This window comes from Rhinolophus ferrumequinum, chromosome 24, assembly GCF_004115265.2.
Source record: "Rhinolophus ferrumequinum isolate MPI-CBG mRhiFer1 chromosome 24, mRhiFer1_v1.p, whole genome shotgun sequence".
In the NCBI taxonomy this organism is placed as follows: domain Eukaryota; kingdom Metazoa; phylum Chordata; class Mammalia; order Chiroptera; family Rhinolophidae; genus Rhinolophus; species Rhinolophus ferrumequinum.
In genome coordinates, this window is record NC_046307.1 from 21,093,405 (window position 1) to 21,118,405 (window position 25,001).

Sequence of the window (25,001 nt, forward strand, 5' to 3'; positions counted from 1 at the left end):
ATACCCAGGGCTGCTGGAGGCTGCTGCGTGGGGGCCTGAATTAGATGGACCACAAACCCTAATTTGTGAAAGAGGGTGCAGTCAGCAGGAGTTCTGTCAGAGCTTCCAGAAACCCATCTCTAAGCACTGGGGCATAGCTGTGGAATGCCAGGAGACAGCCCAGGTGTACCGACTGACTTGATGATAGTGTGTGTAGTGTGAGTTGGGGGGTCTGAATCCCCTCCTGAGCTCGGATGCTTAGTATATGCCCTTGGGCAAGTGACTTATCTTCTGTGGTACTGTGTCCATCTGAAAATGGAGAAAGCCATTCTTGGATAGGGACCTCTGGATGAGCTTGGCTGTGTCTGTGAAGCCCCTGCTGTAATTCAGTGTACATGAGTCTGCATATGTTTTGTTTTTCTCTTGGGGAGAAGATGTGCAGCTTTCAGCATAATCTCAGATGGGTTTCTATTGTAACTCCAAAAAATTAAGAACTGTGTGACCAGGTAGCCTCTGAGGGCCCCTTCAACTTCTAATATTCTGGGTTTCTGTATTTCTGTAGAATGACGTTTTTTTGAGGATTAGAGTTGAAGCTTCCAGAATTTGCTAACCTTAGAAATAACCTCTTGCTGCAAACTATAGTCTTCACACATTTATACTCACTTGTTACTTGTACTCACCTCTCCCTTAACCTCTATGACTCCTTTGCTAAACCAACTGCAATGTCCCATCTGAATCTATTGCTGATAACTGGAATGTTCCTCCATTCTTCTTTCCCTTTTAACCTACTGCTGCTTTGAACCTTTCCTTCTTTGTTGACTTTCTCAAGTGGCAAATGGTAATATTTTTAGGAGAGAGGGGTAGGAAGAAACTAAGACATAGAAAGCTAGTTGTGGCAATTTTCTGTGCTCACTTGCTTTTATCCCTCATCCTAGTGAAAGAAAAGCGATTAAGAGAGTGCACCGTACAAGAGATCACTTGGGACTTTGCGTGTCTTGCATGGTGTTTTCTTCTCACACAGGGATACCAGACCGCTCTTACTCTGTGCCTGGGATGAAGTGCTTGTGGTCTAGCTGTTAATTCACGTGAGTGAAGATGAAGCCAAGTTTAGCTGAAACAATTTTGCTGTCCTTTATAGTTTGAGTGATGGGAAGGCAAGATAAGTGAGTCCTTTAATGAGGAAGCTTTTTATCTCCTGAACATTTCCAGGGGCACCTCCTTGGACTGATGGGTTTCCCCTGTCTCTAGGTCCTGTCCTGTTAAACCCCTGGATATAGGACAGAGATCTTATCCTTTCCATCAGTGTTCATCTCCACAAGTCCCCTCCCCACCAGACACTTAGAGTAGGGGCGCTATTCCGCCTACTGCTGAGTAGGTATTAGCTACATGACCAGGACTTCAGTTCTAGGCATGGTATGGCGAATACACATACAAATTCACCTACACTTTCAGTGTTAGTCCTGCTAATTTAGGCCCCTTGGTAATGTTAATGCCTCCTGTACGTTAAACCGATTTTTGTGGGCTTGCTGGAAACATAACCTCTATATGATGTTGTATAATGTCATATCTGTGAGTAAATATTTTTCTGAGTTCCGAACAAGTGAACTTTTATAAACTCAGTGATATTTAAGATGCCCTCTATTTGGTTTAAAAATGCAAATGTAGTTTGCTTTAAAAATTCGAATGGGGCTACTAAATCTGATTTCACCCAAAACCACAGCATTGCAAAAAAACCAAGGTACAATAAAAGGTGGAGTCATAAGATGAGGATGTAAATTATTAAATGGTGTGGATTTGGTAAAGAAAAAGAAGGGAGAAGGGCTAAGAAAGATTTTTACTTAAATGATGAGAAGTCAAGCACATGTTCTCCGTGAATGTTTAGAGTTGTCAAGATGCTTAAAGGTGAAGCATGGGCTAAAATATAACCACTAGAGACTTAATCCATGGTTGGATTGCTCCATACTGGTTAATCGTCTTGTTGACTCATTTCAGTGCTGTAGAGTAGCTGGTTATGATGGGTCTTTATTGGAGTCAAATCTGAGTACACGATTGCCAGGGTTACGGGCTTCTTGCTGAGTTTGAGTGCTGTGGTAGCAAATAGGAGCGTGAGATGCTTCTAGCAGCCTTGAAGCTACTGGATGCATATGGAGGCATGGAGAGATCCATCAGTCACCTGAGGATTTGTCATGAGCAAGGGCTTATCATCTAGAAACGGGAGATGGAGATCTTTTCCTTTTCCCAGCACAGACACGACTAATAAAATATTGCTATAGTAGAAGCGTATGTGAAGTCTTCCAGGGAGCTCAGAAAAGGGGGCGAGCAGAAGTTTTCACAGAGTACTTAACATTTAAACTAGATTTTGAAGGCAGATTAAAAAAAGAAAATAGTGGTTTTCTAGGCAAAAAACTAAAAGGAAGGGAAGGGAAGGACATTCTAGTCAGAGTTAATAGCTTAGTCCGAATGGAAGATCAGTGTGTTTGGGGAAACCAGGCTATTGGTGCAGCTGGAGTGAGTCCTGAGGAGCAAGTGGAAGGATTGAAAGATGAGCTTGAAAAGGTGGCTTGAGGCCAGATTGGAAAGATTTTACTCTAGAAACTGGATTCCTTGCAGGCTGATTTTCTTTGTTTGTTTTTTAACAAATATAATATACATGACCAATATAAAATGTTCAAAGAATATGAAAAGTAAAAGTCTCTTTCTTACTTTCCTAAACCTCTGTTCTCCCTCCTCAGAGGTTAACCACTGTTAACATTTTGTCATGGATGCTCCCAAAAATGTCCCATGCAAACACAAACATAGTTTTCCTTTTTCTTGTATGCAAATTCAACATCTTGCTCTTTTCACTTAGCGCAAGCAGAGGAATGTTTTTAAAAGCTAACTCTAGCTTAAGTGTGTTATGGTAAGCATTTATTCAGCAGATTATTTAATGTGGGCTTACTGTGCCAGACCCTGGGGATACAGTGGTGGCCATTACTTAGAAGCCACTGTGGTAGCCGGGGTGAGGGTTGATGGAGGCCTGAGAGCCAGTGGGATTTGATGCAGGAGCAGTATTGCAGTAAAATTGATAAGAATAGCCAATCGACTGACTGTGGGAAGTGAGAGATCTTACCTTACAGATGAAGAAATTGAAGTTTGGAGAAATTGAGTGAATTAGCTAGGAAGCGTCAGAAAACAAATTAGAATCCAGGATTCCTGGTTCCTTAGATTTTTACTTATTCTGAATAATGCGTTTCTGTATTCTTACTGCTCTTCAGAAAACCATGTTCTGCGCCTTTTGTGTAATAATTTTATTAATTTGAATGTGGTCTGTACCATTTGTTATAGCACTACCTTTGTCTGTCTGTATTTTAAAATAAATGTTTTACCTAGGTTATATAGAGATAATTTCTGCATCTGGGTTTGGTGCTTTAGTCTATTCTCTGCTTGGTTTCAGGTGCTTTGAACTCAAGTAACCAAGAGGAGAGATTTGTTCTTTGATACTGGAGATAACGCAGCAATGGGTCCACGAAAGAAAAGTGTTAAAACTTGTCTCATGAATAATGAGATCCCTGAAGAAACTATATCAGATGAAACAAAGGACTATATGAATCAACTTTCACATGAAGTGCTTTGCCATATTTTTAGGTAAGACTTTGGTTGACTTACACCTACCAGGAATGTATAAGTACAAACAAATCCTAGAGTACGCTATCCAATATGGTAGTCGCTAGCTACATATGGCATTTAAATTTACATTAAATAAAATTTAAAATCCAGTTCCTCAGTTGCAGTAGCCCTATGTGGCAAGTGGCTACTGTGTAGGGCATCACAGGTGGTGAAGATAGAGAATATTTATTTTGTTGCAGGAAGTTCAATTGGATAGCGTGAAGTTCTTATCGACTGATTTGTTGACTTGTTATTACAGTACTATACATAAGACAGTGTGTCTGACTTTTCTGACTACCATCTGCAGTGAGAAACACATTTTGCTTAGTATGTGCATATACGTAAGTGTTTGAAACAAAAGTTTAGTGAAATACCCATCATCACCATATGTAGTGCACATATTAAAGTTGTTTTGTGATAAGCTTTTTCAAAATCTTTTTTAAAATTATATTTTAATCCAAACTGCATTATAACAGTAGTTAAACAAATAAACAAAAAACATTCTAGTTTCCCTTGCTCCCTTCTTTCAGTCATTATCCATTCAAATAATTCCTAACATACTGGAGTTGGGTACCTGCGTTTGAATCCTGAATCTCATTTACTAGTGGATGGACCAATGATAGGTACAAAGATGTTAGTATAAGAATTCACTGAGATAATGCTTTTAAAGCGCTTAACACATTGTATGGCTTAAATGCTTGGTAAGTGTTAATGGTTATTGTGTACTGCCTATTTTCATATTGCTACATGGTCTTCATAAGTATCATTTTAGTCATTGCGTTCTATTCCTGTGACACAATAATTACCTTTTCCCTAACGTCTGGATTGTTTCCAGTAGTTTATACAATTACAATGAACTTTTCTAAGCTTTTGGATTTTCATTTATGTTAGGTTATTTACCTAAGGGAAATTTCCATAAATGAAGTTCTTAGAAATGTTTTGAATTTTTTAAAATTATTGAATATTTGCAGATTGAAAAATTGTAAAATAGTGATAGCAGAGTTACTTTGGGGAACCATAAGCACTTTACTTTTCTTATATCAATTTGTATTAGTTCTTATCTTCTGCAGTTTCTTATTCTGTGACATAGTGTAGTTTTCGTTCAGTTCTGTCTGGGAATAGAAGGCTCAATTAAAATAACACTTTTTTTGGTTTGTTTGTTTTTTAACATAACAATTATACTAGAGTTGATCTGGCAGAAAAGAGTCTGCCAGAATAGCTAAATTTTTTTGGTAAAAGATTCTATAATCTTACCAGATGTTCAAATGTGAGTATATGCTAAAATATACAGTAATTAAATACTTGGTATTGGAGGAGATATCCAGACAGTTGAGTAAAACAGACAAATTGCATATACAGGCTCCATGTGCGGAATCAAATATATTTGGGGTCTAGTTTATGAAAACCTTGGTATTCACATCAATGAGGAAGAGCTTTGTGGATTATTCAGCGGTGATGTCACAACCTCAAAACCATTTGGAGAAAAGAATAAAAGCATGTTCTTATGTCTCATATCTGACAACTAAATTCTAAATACATCAGTGAAATAAACAATAAAGCTTTTAAAATTCTAGAAGAAATCATAGGTAAAATTGTTTCCAGGCTTGTGTGTTAGATGCTGTGGAATAATGGTAGGACATGGGAACAAATTGGACCATATTTTAAATTGAGAGTGGATCAAATAACATTCTTCAGTTCAAATAATATTCAGATGGAAGTATTGGAATCTAGAAGGATGTTACCCTGCTTATAATGTAAAAAAAACATGTAGCAAATTGGCAGAATGTAAGATGAACTGTGAACTAAGCTGAACACTTGAATTTGGTATGAGATGTTAATTCTAAAAAAACGATTTATTTTTAGGCTTCTAAAGTTTTCTTCTGAGGACCCACATTGTAATTTTGTAGTAACTACTAAGCATGTTTTCATGAAACAAGAAAAACTGGCTTCCTTAGAAACCTAATCTTTGCTCTATGTGCCATGTTAACACATCTTTTCTAAAATGTATTTGATCTGCCTTTTGCACTCTAGCCCCACTGAATATATATGAAGGAAAAATACATTTGTTTTTCTGAGGGCAAATGTGATGTAAGATAAACTTCAGGTGATTACTGATCTGTTTGTATTTAAAGGGAATATAATGATTAACTCAGGCAAATACTCTGGATAACAATCATTTGGGGGAAATATGTTTTAGTGGCAAAACTTGATTTAGAAAACAAATTTAATATTTTTCATTGCTTATAAAATGTGAAGTTGTATAGTTTCTGAAAATTGTCCTACTTATACTGAGTTAGTGGAGAATGTACATTAAGTTTGCAGTAATGATTTTTCTGTAGAGAATTTGATTCTCTATTTAAATAGTTTCCAAGGAAAAGAGAGAGGGGCCAGAGATAGAAAAAAATGGAGTAGAGAAATATTCAGCAGGCATACTTGGACTTTTGTTTTAGAATTAGCTTAATTTTTAGGAATTAGACCCACCTGTGTTGACATCCCTGCTCTTCCTCCCTCTTAACTAGGTGTTGACTTTTTGCCTGTTAACTTTTTTGAGCCATTTTCACCGCTTGCAAAATGAAGTCATAGCACCTACTTTATCATTGAGGGTTCGAGCAGAAAACAAGATACACTCAGCTGGAACTGGAAGATAATTTAATGAAGGGAGTATTTAGAGAGGTGTGGGTAGGGTTAAGAGAATCAATGAAGGATGTTGGAGAATTGAACTAGGGGACTAGCAACAGCAGAAAGCCTCTGTTTGTTCTTGACAGTGGCCAAAGTCAACTGATAGCCAGAGGAGGAGGGTACACAGCAGAGCAGAGGAAGAAAGAAAATGGATTGGGGGAGGGCTGTGTGGCAGATAGAGAACAACCTATCTTGTCAAGTTGTGAAACAATAACTTCCTTACATTGTCTGTGACACAAACCAGCTCAATAAAGGGTAGTGTTTACCATTAAAAAAAAAAAATGAATCTAGGTATGCATGGAGAATGTTAAGAAAGAGAGAGGATGAGATTTTCTGGTCTTTCAAAATAGACATTGGTATCACTGGAAACAACAAAAGTAAAGGTTAGTTGAAAAGTTTCAGGAAGGAAGAAATAACAGGAGGTTGGAAAAGAGGAAATTGTTATTTAGATGAAGTGTCTCAGTGCTTATGCAATACTTTTGTCAGAGTGTGTGGCTGAAAAGGTAAAAGATCTAGGAACAAATTATATACTATAAACTTAGTATACGTATCTCTTGATGGAGAAAATAGAGTTTGTGTGTGGTGTTGAGGGAGCAGAGAGGAATTTTTTAGCCCTTACTGGAAGTGGATCTTGTAAAAGTTTTGAAATAATGGTGGCCATGTTCAAATTGATCAGTTCTCTCTGATCTTCCTCACATTCCTTTAGTTGCCTTGAAATGTACTGATATTTTTCTTCCTTTTTTTGTCTTTTGACAGTTCCTTTGTCCTTAAATACTTAAAAGAAGTTGTATCAAATGCCTTGTGTAGGGAATGCAGTAGTTAAATATTTGCTGACTTACCTGTTTTTAGTAAAAAACCATGTATGCATGTTAATCTTAAAAACCCTGTGAATACCTAAGGTCTTATTTCATTTGAGAGGTAGGAGAATGGAGGAAGGAAAAAAATAACCCATCAGGGAGAGGAAAATACTTAACCCACTTGATAAATACGAGTTTCTTTCTCTCACAAAGGTACCTCCCTCTGCAGGATATCATGTGTATGGAGTGTCTTTCCCGGAAGCTAAAGGAAGCAGTGACCCTGTATCTGAGAGTTGTGAGGGTTGTGGATCTCTGCGCAGGGCGGTGGTGGGAATACATGCCAAGTGGTAAGTGGATTTGGCCTGGAAGGTACAGGGGAGCCCTACGAGACACTAACAATAATGTTCCCATCAAATATTACTTGTTGTCTTGAGATAGGTAATCAGAATCACCTCATAAGTAGGGCGGCAGGATTTTATCTAAATTATTTAGGTTGGTTTAGGTTAATACAATACATTTTGCCTGATGCTTTACTGTTTTAGTGGTCTGTTGTTTTCATTTCCTGCTCCATTAAGGAACTACATCAGGCTGTTCCACAATATATATGATTAGAGAATACTTACTGAGCCTTTTATTAACTAAAGGTATGTCTATCACATTAGACAAAGTATCCTTTGTTCTACGATGCAGGTTTTCATAATTTTCCTGTACCCCTTAATGCACCTCTAGTTAAACAAATATTTATCAGTTTTTGTAAAGCTGTGCTAGTAGGCCACAGAAATTCCACGTTTGGAACTTTCATTTCTTTAGCACTTTTAAAATGCCCGTATTAGGTCTTGGAGATTGTCAAATAAGGCCTTGGCCTTGCAGGTCAAACCATACCAAATGGACTTCAGATAGAGAGCAGGAGAAAAGAAAGTTGACGACTTTGGTTAAGCAGAACACACCTGAAAGGCAAGAATTAAAATGAAGAGCTAATCAGGCTTCTTTTTGGTTAACATCAGTCCATTAATTAGTGCTTTTTTTTTTAACCTGTTGTTTAGCAATTTTAAATGTCTTTTAGCCACCTTTCATCAATAATGTTCAGATTCAGATATTTAGAAAATGTGATGAGACTGGGTAGTCGGGAGCCTAAACAGAAGTGAAGGGCTGAGGAGATAATTGTCTTGGTCTGTCCTATTGTGTGGAACAGGAGAGACTACTTCTGGCGTGATGGAATATTGTACAGCTTGGGGTACTGTATCCTTGCAAGAGGGTCATCCGTCAACTGGTGACTCTTATCAGTTGGCCAAAGTTATTTACCAGTGTATACCTTTTTGTGAAGAACGTTATAAAGACCTGAGGCTAGCACTTAGCTTGGTAGAAAGCAAACCACAATTGTCTTTAAATACTTTAAAGAAACCATCCTAAGAGAGAAGGAGTCATCTTATTCCAAAGTGTGATCATTTATAGTAGGAGAGAAAACAGTAGGGCTGTGTGAAAATGACTGTCATTCCTTATATTGGATTTGCTTTAACAGAGGTTAGGCCAGCAGGGATTCTGGAGACGGGATCTGTATAAAGGACGAGGATAGTGAAGCTCCCACATGATACAGTCTAAGAAAAATTTGTATGCACATTGCTGACTTCTTTCAGACTGGGAGAAATACCTTGAGCCCAAAGCTTCCTGTCCCTGCACTGAATATAAAAAGAAAGTCACAGCACACAGTCTGTAGCCTAAGTAAGCTCTTACTGACCCTGATTGCTAATGCATCCTGGCCTGTTCCCTGGACTTTAAAGCCCGGTCCTCTGTATAATAGTGCTCACTAAGGTTTTTATATAATACCTTATGGTTTACATATGTGATCTCTCTGGATTCTCATACCATCTCTGTCAAGGAGGTTGAACTTGAACCACATTTTAGTGAGCCGCAATGTGTCATGTACAACAAAAGAGGATGGACATTGGCAGAGATCAGATTTGGTTTTGAATTTGGGCCCTGCCACTGCCACTTGATAGCTTTAAACTCCTCCAAGATCTTTCTTTTTTTTTTTTTTTCCACATCTGTAAAGGGGGTGATAACATTTTTCATCAAGTTAAGAATAGATAAGAAACATGTAAAATGATTAACACTTTGAATAGTTCAGTCAGTAAAGGATACTGTCCAAGGTAATAATATGAACTGTTACTATAATTAGAGAGACCAAGTAATTTCTGATGTCCCTTCTTACTCTTCAGTTTCATGATTGTAAAGTTAACATATCTGGAGTAGCCCGGGGCAAACAGAACAACTTTTGAGAACTGTAGTGTGTAAGACTTAGTGACTTAGGCTTCAATTTTATTCTTGAGTGTTAATGTTTTTATTTGTCGTTCGTGAGCAGACAGTTGGCTTTCTGACAACCTGTATTAAAAACAAAAAGACCCAGATAAATAAAGTACCATCTGTATGAGACTTGTCTCCCTACTTATGTCACCAGCACCGTCTGCTGTGGAAGTAACCTGCCTCCTTCTGTTCCCATCTGGTCGATTCCCACTGGGGAGCACAGCTGGCCTCAGAGATAAAGAGCTCTCTGCCAGCTCAGCGTCCTCTCAGTTTGGATCGCTTATATTCTCTTAGCAACTTGCATCTGTCTTTGTGAAAAGAATGAATTGTCTAAAATGTTCAAGGAGTCATCGTTAAACCCAGGGCAGAGTAAATAAGAAACGGATAGATGAAGAGAACCTAGTTTGAGATGGGATTTAGGTTAGAACTATAAGCTTCCTGAAGATGAGGACCATATCTTACTCTTTTTTTAGTTGCGTGCTCTGCAGAGCCCTTGAGGTTTTATGGATCGTAAAGTACTTTTGGGGAAGGAGGAGGGTGGTGTTGATCAGGTAGGTGGTCCTTCCTCACCCACCCATCGTATAGTCCAGGTTATCTGGGTTAGAAGTGTGTTGTTCCTCATTGAAGATTTCTGTGTCTTAAAGGCAGCAACAAGAACCAAAAAAGGTGATAAGCAGTTAAAAGCCTCAACTGTAAAGTATTAACTCAGAATACATGAAGTTTCTGACACATTTCCTCTGTTACTAAAAGAATAGATTTTCTGTTTAGCCGTTTGTTCGGCTGTGTTAGTCTTATGAACATCTAAAAAGGAAACCTCTTTTTTGTGTTAACTTTTGATAAAAATTACAAGCACCTAGTAAATGTTGATGAATGGAAAGGTGAAGTTGGCTCTAATACTTTTGAACTTCTCAGGTTTCACAGATTCCAGTTTTCTAACACTATTGAAGAAGATGCCAGACGTCGAACAGCTATATGGCCTTCACCCTAGATACCTCGAGAGGCGAAGGGTACGGGGTCATGAAGCTTTTAGCATTCCAGGAGTCCTGGAAGCTTTGCAGGCATGCCCAAACTTGGTGGTAAGTACCTCTGGTTGAGCATTTGTCTTAAGCTAATTGATGAAATAAATTAAAAGAGTGATAGAACATGTTCACTCACATGTAAATTTCATTTATAATAAACTTTTAAGCTCCGTTGCATACTTAATAACTTATGATACAGAAATATAAGCTTTGGATGCTAAATTAAAAGCTTTTTTTATGCTTGCTTTGGCATTATTTTCTAGGGTGTAGAGACCTCTCATTTGGAATTGGTAGAATCCATTTGGACATACATGCCACATGTTCATATTTTGGGGAAATTTCGTAATCGTAATGGAGCATTTCCAATTCCTCCTGAAAATAAACTGAAAATTCCTGTAGGAGCCAAAATTCAAACTTTACATTTAGTTGGTGAGTACCTGTTTCTTGGCTCACTTGTGACTCCTTAAAATTCCATATAACTGAAAATTCACTGAAAGGGAATAATGAGAATTTTAGAAATGGCTTTGTTGTTTGATGATGGCAAAAGATATGCTTGTGAGACTTGTATAAAAATTTCCCATTAAAGAGCTCTGGGTGGGAGGTAAGGGGGTGAGAGAAATACTGCTTCACAACCAGTCTATTTCCTTTTTTGAAGACAGTTTGAGTAGTTGAAAGTTGTTGGGTTTTTTGGGTTTTGTTTTCAAAGAGCCTGAATCCTGCCCTTGTTCTCTAATATCCACCCTTTGGTCCTAGTTCTACCCTCTGGAGGGGAGTTCTCCAATATGACTTTGTGTGATGTTGAAAATGTCCTATATTGATACTATCCCATATGGTTCCCACTGTGGCTAATGAAACAGAGGAACTGAATGTTTTAGTTTATTTAATGTTAATTCATCAAATAGCTACATGTAGTTAGTGGCCACTTTATTATACAGCTCAGCTCTGAAACACTGCAGAATAAAAATTCCTAGATCACTCTTATTTTACTTGTATCTTCTCCAAGCAGGAAATTCTGCTATATTCTTCAACCCAGATCCAGTGGGAAACGGCTGCTTCTCTTTTTCCCTGAGAAATGGGGCGGGTGTTGTCTTTTTCCCAAAGGCACCTTATTTGCAGTGGTCATAGCGTGCATTCTCCATCTAAATGTTCTCGGATATTATATCCCAATAATTTCAACTTAAGTAAATGATAAGGGCAAATATTTTCTCAAATTTGTTGACTTTGGCTTAGGTTGCTGAAAGGAATTTGGAGGCCTCCTATAACTATAGTCTGACTTCTAATACTTATTTATTAAATGTTTTATTGAACACATACATATTGATGATCTGCTGTTCCAAGCATTATTCCAGATGTTTTGGGGATGATCCCAAAGAACTGGAAATTACCACATCTGGGTCAGATGGTGAAGGGAGAGCAGCAGGGATGATAAGGAGTAGGTTTTAAATAAGACTTGTGTGCACAATTACGGAAGAAGAGTAAAGCTCTCTAGCTACCTTTCATTTACAAGATCAAGGAGTAGTTTTGTTAGGGACTTGGATATCTAGTTTGAAATTGGATTTTAGCTGTTACTGCCAAAGTATATAATAATAAGCTCTGTAAAATCGGAGGCTTTGTTTTTGTGTCTTTATATTTACCATGATGTTTGTCACAGTTCATTGCAAATATAAGTACTTGGTAAATGTTATTGAAATGCATTAATTCATTTGATTCATTCATTCAACAGTTTAACACTGTGATGGTGATACAAATGTGTATAGTAAATTAATGAACATGCTGGGGAAGCCAGGTAACTGTGTCCTTTGTCTATAGAATAGATTTGGGGCAAAATGTGGATTAGGCATAGGATGTAGTTGTCTGGATCTGTCTCACCCTTGCTACTTTGGGTTTTTTAATCAGAACTGCCACCATCATGGTAGATGCTAAACGTCCCTTTGTGGATTCTGCATCTTGAGTCTCAATCTGCACCCTACTTCTTCTGTTTTTCTTCCTTTGCTTTCATCCCCAGTTTTATTTCCCATCTGTTGATGTACAGTGAGTCTACATAGTTCAAAGCTAAAGTTAACTATGCTTTTTTGGCAGGACCAGGTTAAGGAGTCATCTGTACAATGGGAGCGATCTGTAGCATTTAGCTTTTAAAGAACCGTTCAAGTACTCCAGTATTGCTAGTTACTGTTGCTAATAGGCCTTCGACTACTCAAGTTTAAAAGTTTAAACTGGTTTTCCCAACTACCGCTTATTATTAGGTTGGTGCAAAAGTAATTGCAGTTTTTGCAATTACTTTTAACCTTTTAAACCGCAGTTACTTTTGCACCAACCTAATAAATGCCATCACGCTGGATCCTTGGTTTTCTCTCAGAGACATATGTCACTTCCTTGGTTTCTCTGTAGCCTACAGTGTTTAGACTCTTGGGCACGTTTCTCGAACTGCTTCCTTCCATTTAGAATTTACAAGATTTATCTATCTCCTTTCTTTTTCCATATCTCCTGACTTTTCCTCCCACTCTGCATCCCCTTTCTTCCAGATATGGTCCTCCTCAGGTACAATTCCTAGCTTTAAGCCACTCATGAATCAGAAGGATAAAATATCTTTATCAATTTGAAATATTAAAATAAATGACTGGCGGGTTTCTCACTTTCTCAGTGTCATGCTGAATGGCTCTTACCATACATTTATAAATCCTTAAGATTCATACATTTGTAGAAATATCTTTAATCTCTGTCTCTGGTTATCATCCTGAAACAATCATATTTAAAGCCAGCTAGTCTGCCTTTGTGTTGAGAAATTTTGTTTTCCCACTGGTGGGACATTGGGCATTGGTAGTCAGATAATTTGTGTATTCCTTCTACATCTTCTTCATTTTGCTTTCAACGACCTATTTTCATTTGATATCTACTGGGCACATATATCCTGGAAGGGTGAATTATGAGAAAGATTTAGAATTATGATAAAGACTTAGTATGTATGAAATATAGAAATACTTTTTAATACAATCTTCCCATGTACCTTTTTGAAAGAAATAACAAAATACTAGTCTGTTTATGGTTTGTTTAAAATGTTCTTTACAAGACTGTTTTACACCAATCTTACAGACTTTTAATTAGATAATTTGTTCTGATGAAAATAGCCATGAAGGATAAATTCTCAGCTTGAAAAGTAGACTCTTGAACTTATACACAGTATACAGTCTTTTAGTGACTTCCTTGATTATTCTTTTTTGTGTGTATATGTTTTAGGGGTGAATGTTCCTGAAATTCCTTGTATCCCAATGCTAAGGCACCTTTATATGAAGTGGGTAAGACTCACTAAGCCACAGCCATTCAAAGACTTTCTTTGCATCAGCTTACGAACTTTCGTCATGAGGAACTGCGCAGGTAATGGTACATGGTTATGGTGGAATCCTACAAATAGCCTAAAGCAAACGCCATAGCTGCATTTGTAAGGGAAATTATATTTTGCTATTACTGTTTATGTTTTGTAACTTACCGTTTGAAGATCAATGTACTTTTTGTTTTAAAGACAGAAGACACATGATTTGTGTTTGACACTATCCCAGTGTCTCTACATATTTTTTACAGGCACTTTTACATTTTATAGGATTGTTTTAATAGATTTCTATGTGCTTTCTTTGTCTCTGGCCTCCTAGTCATTCTGAATGTAAATAATTATCTGACCTAATCTGCCTTAAAGCATAAAACACTGCTTTTCTGATACTACTTTTCTGTTCAGAAACCTTCAGTGTCTCTGCTTCCCAAGAGTGTTAAGTGGGAACTATTCTGCTTCTGAGTTCATAGTAACCAGGGCCCCTCTTGATATCATTTCTGACTCGTTTCTAAGATACCCCTTTCTTTCTAGTCAGGCCTGCCTATTCACTGTACCCTGCAACCTTCACCTTTGTTTCTTTCCTCATACTTTACTATCATTTCCTTGTCCTGCGTTACACACTTCCTTCCTCCTCTTTACTTGTAAACAGCCTTCAAGTTCTGCCTCTTTCTGCTTCCCTTCCTCTTCTCTTTCCTTCTTTTTTCTTTTTTTATATAGTGTAGGAGATGTTATTTTTGTATTTGATATGTTCTGTCTCTTTATCTTTTTATAATTTTTTCATGTTAGTTTTATCTCCATGTCAAGCACAAGCTCTTTGACCAACTGGACCCTATGTTTTGTGATCATCTATAACACCTAATAAAAGAGTCATTGCATAGAGAAATATTTAAATGACTGAGCTATTTACTTGAGTGAAGCATTAAATTTTCAACTTGGCTTTCCCCCCTTAGTTATTTTGAGCTCAAAACTATTGAGACTTCAGGGAATTTACAAAAAATACTAAACACCTCTCCCATGTTGCTGAAAAGGCCTTATGCTAAATAAATATATGGTTAACGGGCTAATGTGTTCATTCTATTAAGTAGAAATTGCAGAGAGCCAATACTTGGCTGTCATTTTCTGACATAGAATTTATAAATTATTTGTTTCAGCTGCTGATTTGAAAATTCATCTTTAAGGCAATTTATATTGTTTCATTGAATTTTTTTTCACCTTTCCCCACGCCAGGACCAACAAACTCTTTGAAATATGTCCCTCTAGTAACAGGCTTAGCCTCTGCCCGAAACTTGGAACATTTGGAAATGGTTCGAGTTCCTTTTCTTGGAGGTCTTATCCAACATGTAGTTGAAGACAGTTGGAGATCAGGTATTTGTTTTTCTTTAGTTACCAAATATTTAAAAAATCAATATAAAAAGAAAATCATTGAGCATTTTACTTATGTTTTGAGTCTTTTTTTAAAAAAAATGCTTATTAGTAATTTCATTTTCTGTCTGGTGTATTTCATGGAGAATAAATAACCGTGAGCGCGAGCTAGTATTCATTTCCTTTTTATGCAGTGTTAAACCTTCCCAAAATAAATAATACAGTGATAGGCATGTTTTCTGGCTTGTTAATACTTACTACTTAGTTAATAACACATATTTGGAATCTTTCTGAGAAACGTTAACAGGGATGTCTGTTGCCCTTTGGTGATAAGAGATATTTTTTGACTTGGATGCCTTAGGCCTACAATAAAACTCAGGTATTAGTGATGTCAATATCTAACGTTTGTTTAATATTTTATAGTATATAAAATGCTTTTATGTTTATCACTTGGATATAGATCCATCCATCAGATGATGGCTTTTAAAAAGAAAAATCATTTTACTCTCTAGGTCCTTTATATTTTAAATAATGATACGTAATATTAATAGAATGCTCTCTGTGTTAATCGTCTTCTCATTGCAGCAAAAATACCAAGATATTTGGCTAGATAGATAATTAATAGTTGAGAACTAAAAATCTAACTTTGGATATTCAAAGTATAAATGGAAAATCATCAAGTACCATTTGTAACAAATAGATATTATCATTGACAGTGTTAATGATAATGATATTTAAACCCAACAGAAACGCATAACATGTTCTTCAGGAGACCGGTCAAGATTGTCCATAGTAATGTTGTTCATAGTAACCCCAAAGTGAAGACAGTGCAAATGCCTATCAGCAATAGCATGCAAAATTAAAATATAACATATTCACGCAATGGAATACTGTGCAGCAATGAGAATGAACTATAGCTTATATGCAACAATGTTCATGGATGTCATAAACAAAATGTTTAGTAAAAGAAGCCATATACAAGAGTGTACATACTATGTGATTTTATTTATAAAAGTTCAAAACAAATCAATCGTTTGTGAAAATTCATCAAGCTATGTATACATTAATGATTTGTGTACTTTTTTTGCTCTACCGAGGGTCCCAAAAAATGTACACACGACTTGTATTCGTCTTTTGTTATCGGTATATATTGAGTATTACAATTTTAATACAGTTTTTTCCTTTCTGAAAATGCCAAAACATTTTTTTGGCACCCTCTGTATAAGTTTAAAAAACATGAAAAAAAAGCTAGTTGAAATTAAAGTAATGCTGGTCTTATTCCTTATAATATATTGGAGGTTCAAACTTTGGCCAGAAAATGTCAGGATCCCTTTTTTATAATTTCCTCATGAGCTTTTCTGGCTTTCAGTGAATTCTTACTTAAAGATCTAAATAATTTGGACTAATTTTTAGATGCTATCAAAACGTATTTTTAGAATGACAGCATCTGTTTTCATCTTTTTTTTAGGAGATGGCTAGTAGTCATAATTCATTTTGAGATATTAATATAAGTGGAAAAACAAATAGACTTACTTTTAAACAAATAGTTATCATCTAAAGTGTGTATAAATGCTTTAATAAAAATGCTGTAGTCAAATGAAGTGTTTATTGTTTTGTTCCTTTTCTCCTTTAACTAGGTGGTTTTAGAAATTTGCACACTATTGTTTTGGGAGCTTGCAAAAACGCTCTTGAAGTGGATCTTGGTTACCTCATCATCACTGCTGCCCGTAGGTATGTTTCCTCTTCACCTTGTGTCTTTTGTTTAGAATTGTATGTTTCTCCCTTTTTTACAAAAATTTTGGGGAATGTGTGTATGAAGTTTGATAATGCCTTATTCAGCTGTAAAATACAAAGGAGTTGTTTTACATAGCAATAGGGTTATCACTTAGTGGTAGCCTTATGTCATAACTGATGACCAATTGGTCTGCACTCCAGACCCAGCAAGCTCTGAAAGGGTGTGGTCTCATCAGAGAAAAGCAGTCACCTGTCTGGAAGTGCCTGAGAGCCCAACCGAAGTCAAGCACTGATGTTCCGCTGTCTGCAGCCCTCTCGGGAAGTGTTGTCTCAGCCTCTGCGACTATAAGAATTGGCGTTAGTTAGTTGCAGATAATATTTGCTATTTAGAAATCAGTGTTTGATTTCTTATAACACCTTTATATTTTTAACACATTTTCATATCATTTTATGCCACATTTACTATTTCCTGTGTTATGAAAAATGCCTCTATTTTCACTTTTATAATATTATTTAAATGGAATTAACCATTTTTCATTTATTCAACGAGAAAACTTACTTTCCATCAGTAGCATATTAAGAGTATAAATAAAACCATTTCTAAGTTTAATTTAGTAGGTTTTGTTACGTACTGTAGAACTATACCCTTTGTTAAAATGGGACTTAACAGCTAGCAAAATATGTTATAGAAATATCAGCACCAGACACAGATTAATCAGATCTCCTTGACTTAATCAGATTTAAGAAAGCATTGGAAAGGATTCAAGACTCTAACTGGGTAATTCATTGTTACTTAGTGTAACTTCAGTGTGCCATCTAAGATGTGCCCACATTTCACAAAATACTCCTTTAAAGGAAACATCTCTTTAATGGAGGGAAAAACATTGTTTGCGTTTGACACTTCAGTAAGATAAACTTCTTTCAGAGCCTTACATTAGACGAACCTCTGATTCTGATGGCTTTCATTTTACTCTGCTGTGTATTTCTTTGTTTATAGGTTACATGAAGTTCGGATCCAGCCTTCCTTAACCAAAGATGGTGTCTTTTCTGCCCTAAAGATGGCAGAGTTGGAGTTCCCCCAGTTTGAAACCCTTCATCTGGGATATGTAGATGAGTTTTTGCTGCAGAGTAAGACTTATCCCATTTTATTCCCTAGAATTGCTGTAGGGAACTCACTTGATGAGCTGACACCTGAATGGGGATGTGCCATATTATCCGGACTATTAAGAGAACTTAAGATCTTAGGAGCTCTGCTTCTTAAAAAAGAAATTTTTAATTTAAAGTTGAAGTGTCAGTGAATTTTTCCAATATTGCCAGATTTTATTATAGAAGATGTAGTGATTAACAGCATACCAAAAAAAGATCCTTATCTACATTTGATACTGTCTCCACTTTGCTGCCCAAGTTTCTTTCCCATTCTGCTTCATTTTTTTCACAGAATGTCATCCTTGGTTCCATTTGTTGACTTTGATCTGCCACACTTGAAGCTTTTGCTGGTCCTCTCAGATGAGGCCCCAGTCCCTGCCCATTTCCATAACAAGCCCGCTGGGGGGTCTGGATTTCCCAGATAGTGTGAGCACTTAATGGTCAGTATTCATTTCACGAGGATTGCTGTTGAAAGGCTTGCTCACAGCATTTTCTGGAATGTATTTACAATGGGGAGCTCATTCCTTTGGGTTTGAATGCATGGCAATTCATTATTCAAACTTTTTCCCCCACATGCATTAGTTAGGTATTCAAGGACACCAGCATGTTTTTATTTTTGCAAGAATTAATTATTTCCCCATGTAATTTGCAACAAGTCTTTCTTAAACTCACTATCATACCAAATGGCATTTTTTCTTTGGATCTGATTTGCTTCGTAGAAGACCATAAGAAGGCTTCATGACTCTGCTCAGGGCATTGCAGGTCAAACAGCAGGAGTGTTGTCTTTTTTCATTTCTGACATATGTCCGATTAATAGTCGTTTTGTTTTGCTTTGTTGCAGTTCTCATTAATACAGGTGAAGGATTAAAAAATCAAATCAAATCACCTTCTAGCCAATTTAACACGGGAATCACTTTTATTCCATATAGCTTTGAAAAAGATCAGCTTTTCACCGACTTAGCTTTAAAAGGATAAACTGGTATAGTAATTCCATATAAAATCAGTGCACAGTAAGTCCCCCTTGACGTCCTTGATAAGTTCTTGGAACTGCGGCAAAACCGTGTTCATCTAATGAAACCAATTTGACCCCAGGTTAATTGATACAAACAAGAGTTCCTAGGACATCTCACACAGGTTACAACAAAGTGACGTTACTCGGAACCTGCTGTACTTGCTATCAGGCTTTTCGGTTTTTGAATGAGGTTGCTAACAGTCTCTATCTTTCTACAGTGTCTGTGTAGTAACTTAATAATATTATTAGCTTGGTAATTGGTGTTCTTTCTATAATCTTGTTTTTTATTCTTTCCGAAAGCTCAAAACTTGACAAAGTTTGTATCTTCAAGATAGCCACACTTAGGCCCAGGGAAAGGTTGTCTTGGAGAGTTATCTTTATAACCAAATATTTCCCTATAGTGTTTCTTTCTCCTTAACACACAGTTTCAATAGAAAAACACTTTACCTTTTGACTACCGTTATTTTACACTTTTCAATATAACTATTTCACAGTCTGATTCATATTTAATAGACTTTTAGTTTTGACCTTTTTATAAGCTGTTCTTTTCTTCCTGTTTGCTGTAGTTCATGCATTTCTCCCGTGTACATACTCTCCTGTATCTCCAAAGACAGCCTAGGATTCTCTGCATCAGAATTGGTGCCAGGGGCCTCTGACAGACTGTCTAGATAGGAGACACGGGGTGAAGTGTGATTTCCAGTGGCACAAACCAGGATGGAGGACCCTCTTCTGCTTTACCCACACCCCTAGTCTGTGACAAGGCAGCAGGCACTAAAGCCAGTGGCAGAGAGAGGGTGTGCTGAGTTAGAAGTCCACTTTCTGGGGATACATTCAGATTGACTAACCAATAACATGGGCCCTACAATGAATCTGAATTCCCAGAGTTGATTCTTCTCCACACATGGGCACCCCCACCCCCCCGGCTCCGAAAACATGACCCTGACACTGAAAGACTTACATTTTAACATATTTTTCTCTTAAAAGATAAAACTAAAAAGCACTGTAAATGTGAACTAATAGAATACATCTTTCAGTTTTGCTTTAAGGTTTTTGCTTTCTTTTTTTCCTTTTCTTAACAATTGGAAATAATTATTTTCTTACTAGCTGTCCCCTGACTTTTAATATAAAATCTTATTTTACAAGATAAATGCTACCCCGTTCGTACAAAATACCTAACCTAAATTTGTACGTGAACCTGAACCTGATGATGGACAGATGACACAGAATTATCATAGTGATCCTACTGGATGTTAATATAAAGTATTGTGAGCACTTCGTGACGCTTAAGAATGTTTTTTCTTTTTAATCGATTTCTCTTTCTAGGTAGAATGGCTAATGCAGATCTGGTGAAGTATGGTTTGGCTGATGTGGTAGAAAATCCTGGTATCATCACTGATATAGGGATGAAGGCAGTCAATGAAGTGTTTTCATGTATCAAATATCTGGCAATTTACAATTGCCCCCATCTACATAACCCATACAATTGGATCTCAGGTACTGTAGGCTTAAATACTGCTGTATTTTACGTTGAGATAATGTGTATCTTTTGTGTGTGTGCTATGAATTGCATCTTAATATAAAATGTAGGTATTTTATGTGGATTATTATTCAAGTTCTGGGAACTTTTGATAACCAAGTTGGAAGCATATTCAGTGCCTCTTTGAACTCCTGAAATTTTCTGCTGAGAAATTTACACTGTCCAAGTTATGGATTCAAGTGTCCTGATCTTTATAGACACTTCCTTGGGCCAGACACTTACAATGAAAGTTACAAATCATTGCCTGGGATATTATAGTTGTTTTCTTTGAATTACCTTCAAATGACACATCTGAAAGGACAGAGTGAGTATATATATTTTAAAAATACTTTTAAGTGACATATTAAACATGAACTTATAGTGAAATTTTCTACCGCTATAAAATCCTAGGCTTTTTCAGACCTCTCCTCCCCTCCCCACCTGATCTCCTGTATATACAAGTGTGACTTCTGCCCTTGGTATTTTTCCTATGGGCAGAGTTCATTTTCCTCCCTAAGAGAGTAAATACTGTTTGTTTCTTTAAAGGCCCTTCTTAAATACCTAAATTCCCAAACTTTTAAGTAAATTCAGAACTAGAGAATTTTCATTGTGACGTCCTCTTTAACCAAACCAAGCCCCCTTCACTGACACCTGCAGAGCAGCCGCCTCTGCCGTCTGCCTTGTCTCCCGCAGATACTGTAGTTCTCAAAAAGCCCCTCCCCAGGCCTGTTTTGGAGCTCGGGGGCCTCTGCTGACATCACTCGTTAGAATGGCTATGTCTCACCCACCAGAAGGGAAATTGTCTCCCTGGGCCAACTGCACCAAGAAGTTACTGGGAAATACAAACTTTGGGTTGTAGCAGGCATAGATCACTTTTGACAAATAACATTTATTGGGTTTTTGATTTGTTTGTTTTCTTAAATACAGAAGAGTATAAAGAAGAACACAAAAAAAATGGCCTATAATCCTATCACTCAGAATTCCTGTTAACACTTAAAAACTAAAAGTAATACATGCATTTGATAAACAATATCAAACAGTACAGAAAGGTACAAAATGAAAAGTCTCCTCTTCTCAAAGGTAACCACCATCAACAGTTTCTTATATATTCTTCTGGACAAATTATTTTGTGCACATTGCAGCCTATGCATATGTAGCATTTAAAAATGATTTATGTTTACAAAAGGAGCCTGCTGGGTATACACTGTCCGTCCTGTACCTTGTCTTTTGTACTAAATATTTTGGAGAGCTTTGTATGTTAATATGCAAGCATATTCAGTTCTTCAATCTTTTAATAGCTTCTTAGTGTTCCATTAAATAAATGCACCAGTATGTCTTTAATTAGTGTCCTGTTGTTGAATAGGTATATAGGTTGTAGATTGGGTTACATTTAAATCAAGGCTGACTTGGTTTCAAGTTAATGATTCCCAAGCTATCTAGTTCTCACAATGAAATTAGGTATGGAAATACCAGTGTAGAGTCACCAAGTTTTAGAGATCATGAGATAAGAGAAAAGTTCCTTAAGGAAACAGAATTTAAAAGTGACAGAATTCATCAGTAATGGAGAAAGTGTTACTTATATTCTCTCTGGCCATTTCGTCAACAGACCATTCAAGATGGACTCGACTGGTTGATATCAACTTAGTGCGCTGCCACGCTTTGAAGCTGGACTCCTTTGGTCAGTTTGTTGAATTGTTGCCCAGCCTGGAGTTTATTTCACTGGACCAGATGTTTCGTGAACCACCCAAAGTAAATCACATTTGAGAGAGTTTTTGTTCATTTATTTTGATACTCAAGGAAGAAAACAACCTACATTATTTTTTTTTCTTTCTAATATGCCTTTACAGTGTTATGATTGGACTTTTTATTGCCAGCCTCAGTGAAGGCATAAAGGTTATAATAATGCATGGCCTCTTGTTTTTGTAAATGAGTATAAAAGGGTTTTCAAAGAAGGGAAAGGAAAAAGTTAAGTGGAAAGCTGTTCCCATTAGTCCTATAAACTGAAAATAAGGTAAGAGCAAAGGTGGAAATTTGAGCTAAGACAAATTATTACTTAGAGTAATTAGTTCGGAGATTAAATCTCTAATCAGGAATCCAAAATATAAATAAGGATTAGGAATTTATTTTGGAAATGTTTTCCTTTGCTGCTATCTTTTTCAGTCAGTTGTATATCCTGAGAAATCTGAGGTTGCCCGATTGTACAAAAGGTTATTTTAAAACAGTTTAACATAAAATTTATACTCTCACCATAATAAAAACTTAATGTGTCAACTAATTATGTTCTGTTTTACCAGTTCTTAATTGGCTACCTTCCCACTGTTGAAGCAGTGTGACAGTGGGGAGAGCTCAGGATTTGAGGTCAGATTACTGGGTTTCAGGTCCCAGCTGACCCACTGACTGGTCACGTGCTGTTGAGCAGATCTCTTCCCAATGTGCCTCTCATCATCTGTAACTCAAGAATAATAGCAGTTTTTCTTGCTTGAAGTGTTGTGAGCCTTAAGTGAAGTCCTGTATGCATATGTAAAAGCACTTCATGAATAAGGTGCTGTATAAATAATAGAGATGAAAGGTGCTATAAATAGAGATGAATGAAGGGATATTAATTAATAAGCATGTGGTTCCATCTTGCCTTAGGGCTGTGCTCGAGTTGGTCTGAGTGCAGGCACAGGAATTGGGGTGTCCTCAGCCCTTGTGAGCAACCAGAACTCCAACAACGACAATGACAATAACGCCCAGAATAATGCCAACATCCACGACAATAATCACCATCAGCCAGATGACTCGGATGAGGAGAATGACTTCCGGCAAGATCTCCAGCCGGGAGAGCAGCAGTTTGCAGCCGACGGTAACCCAGACCTTTTGTGAGCTCCAGATAGAAATGATTTTCTCCTTTTGGATTCTATTTCTCTGATTCTGTTTCTGTTACCCGTGGGCACTGAGGAGATAGTGGTAAAGGGGGTAGACGTCCGCTGCCCTCTGGCTTGTGTCCGAGCTGGGAATGTGTAGGATAGCATTGGCGTTGTCCTTACTCAAGCTGCGATCAGGCATGCAGGCTCAGGCCGGGAGGGCGTCGTGGGCTGAGTTCCGGGAATACTGACGTGGGGATTGGATTTAACCTTATAAAAAGCCGGCAAAGCCAGGAATTATTTCATTTTGGGTCCTCTTTGAAAAGTGACCATTTTATATTGAGAGTAAACTGATTAAAACATCGATCTGAAATTGTTCACTGCACTTATCCTCTGGAAAATTATAAATAAAATCACACATTCCCCTTCACTGATAGGCACTGATAACTGTAGTGAAGACTTTGGTGCAAATAAAACATTTGGAGTGATATTAAAATGCTAAAAAAGTACTTGGTATATTTGTTAATAATCCTTGTCACACATTAGCCAAAATGATACCGCAGCCTGTAGAGAGTAGGAAAAGAAACGTACGTACAGTTTGAGCTTGCCTGCCCAATACTTCCTGGTTTAGTCAGCAGATACTACGAGACTAATTGCTTGTGATTGTAAGGTCTTCCCTCAGCTGGCTCTCACTCCCTCCAAGCAAACAGCTTAGAAGGAGACAAGCAGTTGCCTGATAACAGCCATCCCTGGTAACACCTTCAGGAATGAACTTGGTGCTTTCTCTCAGCTGTGTTCCTCTGTCCTTGCTTTCATCATACAGTGATGGACTTTCTCCAACAAGTGATCCTTTCCTGTCTGTGAGTTCGTCGCCTACAGAAGAAGTGGATACTTCTTGTTAATGTTGATATAACAAAGCACGATTACGTGCTCTTCTTCCAGAGTGGGCGTAATAATCACAGGGCTCTTCATTTCTCAGGGGTGCCACAGTTTGGCCAGCATTGTGGTCATTGTAGAGCTCTCCTGTTTGACTTTGTGTTTATTTTTGTTTAAGCATTGAATGAGATGGAAGACATGGTGCAAGAAGATGGAGAGGTGTTGGCTGAGAGTGGACATGAGACTCCAGCTCACAGTCAGGCTGTTATTCCTGTGGATGGTGACGAGGAACAAGCAGGTAATCATGTTACTGCCCGCATTCATGGTTCTGAAACCTAGGTCCTGACTCTAATGAAGGAGTTAAAACACTGAATGATTCTTTTTTGTCATCACAGATAATGATGTGTTGTATGCTTTTACTTACTGAGGCCTGTATTACATTGATGTTCTCCTTGCTGTATGTATCTTACTAAAGTTTGGTTTTGATTTTTTATAACTGCAGCAAAAATTCCTCTGTCTGTTTTAGCACACGTGTGTGTGTGTGTGTGTGTGTGTGTGTGTAGAGAAAGAAAGCACTTAGCTTGTTGATGGAAAAATAAATGACCTGATTAAATATTCTGCTTGCCCTCCCTTCATTTTGGTGGAGAGGAAGAGCAGTGGAGAAGTTAACCTGGTTTAGTAAATAGACCAAGATCTAGTCTCTGCTGTTGGGTGACCTATGGTAGTCCACGGCCCTTAAAATTACCTAATACAATCCTGCATTTTCC

At 37.3% G+C, this 25,001-nt stretch overlaps 1 protein-coding gene across 7 annotated transcripts in view; it reads left to right on the forward strand.

Annotated features, from left to right (window-relative positions):
• Positions 1 to 25,001, forward strand: part of FBXO38 (F-box protein 38) — a 45,812-nt gene that overhangs the window by 2,965 nt on the left and 17,846 nt on the right. For 5 of the 7 annotated variants that reach the window (XM_033096218.1, XM_033096211.1, XM_033096216.1 and 2 more), the window contains exons 2-13: positions 3,413 to 3,603; positions 7,314 to 7,447; positions 10,314 to 10,477; positions 10,684 to 10,849; positions 13,655 to 13,792; positions 14,970 to 15,107; positions 16,742 to 16,835; positions 17,836 to 17,966; positions 20,320 to 20,490; positions 22,119 to 22,261; positions 23,147 to 23,357; positions 24,413 to 24,532. In XM_033096218.1, coding sequence (XP_032952109.1) covers positions 3,476 to 3,603; positions 7,314 to 7,447; positions 10,314 to 10,477; positions 10,684 to 10,849; positions 13,655 to 13,792; positions 14,970 to 15,107; positions 16,742 to 16,835; positions 17,836 to 17,966; positions 20,320 to 20,490; positions 22,119 to 22,261; positions 23,147 to 23,357; positions 24,413 to 24,532 — 1,738 coding nt within the window. In that variant the 5' untranslated portion in view covers positions 3,413 to 3,475. Of the gene's footprint in view, positions 1 to 1,043; positions 1,065 to 3,412; positions 3,604 to 7,313; positions 7,448 to 10,313; positions 10,478 to 10,683; positions 10,850 to 13,654; positions 13,793 to 14,969; positions 15,108 to 16,741; positions 16,836 to 17,835; positions 17,967 to 20,319; positions 20,491 to 22,118; positions 22,262 to 23,146; positions 23,358 to 24,412; positions 24,533 to 25,001 lie in introns of those variants that run through there. The other 2 variants (XM_033096214.1, XM_033096215.1) reach the window with 2 other exon arrangements.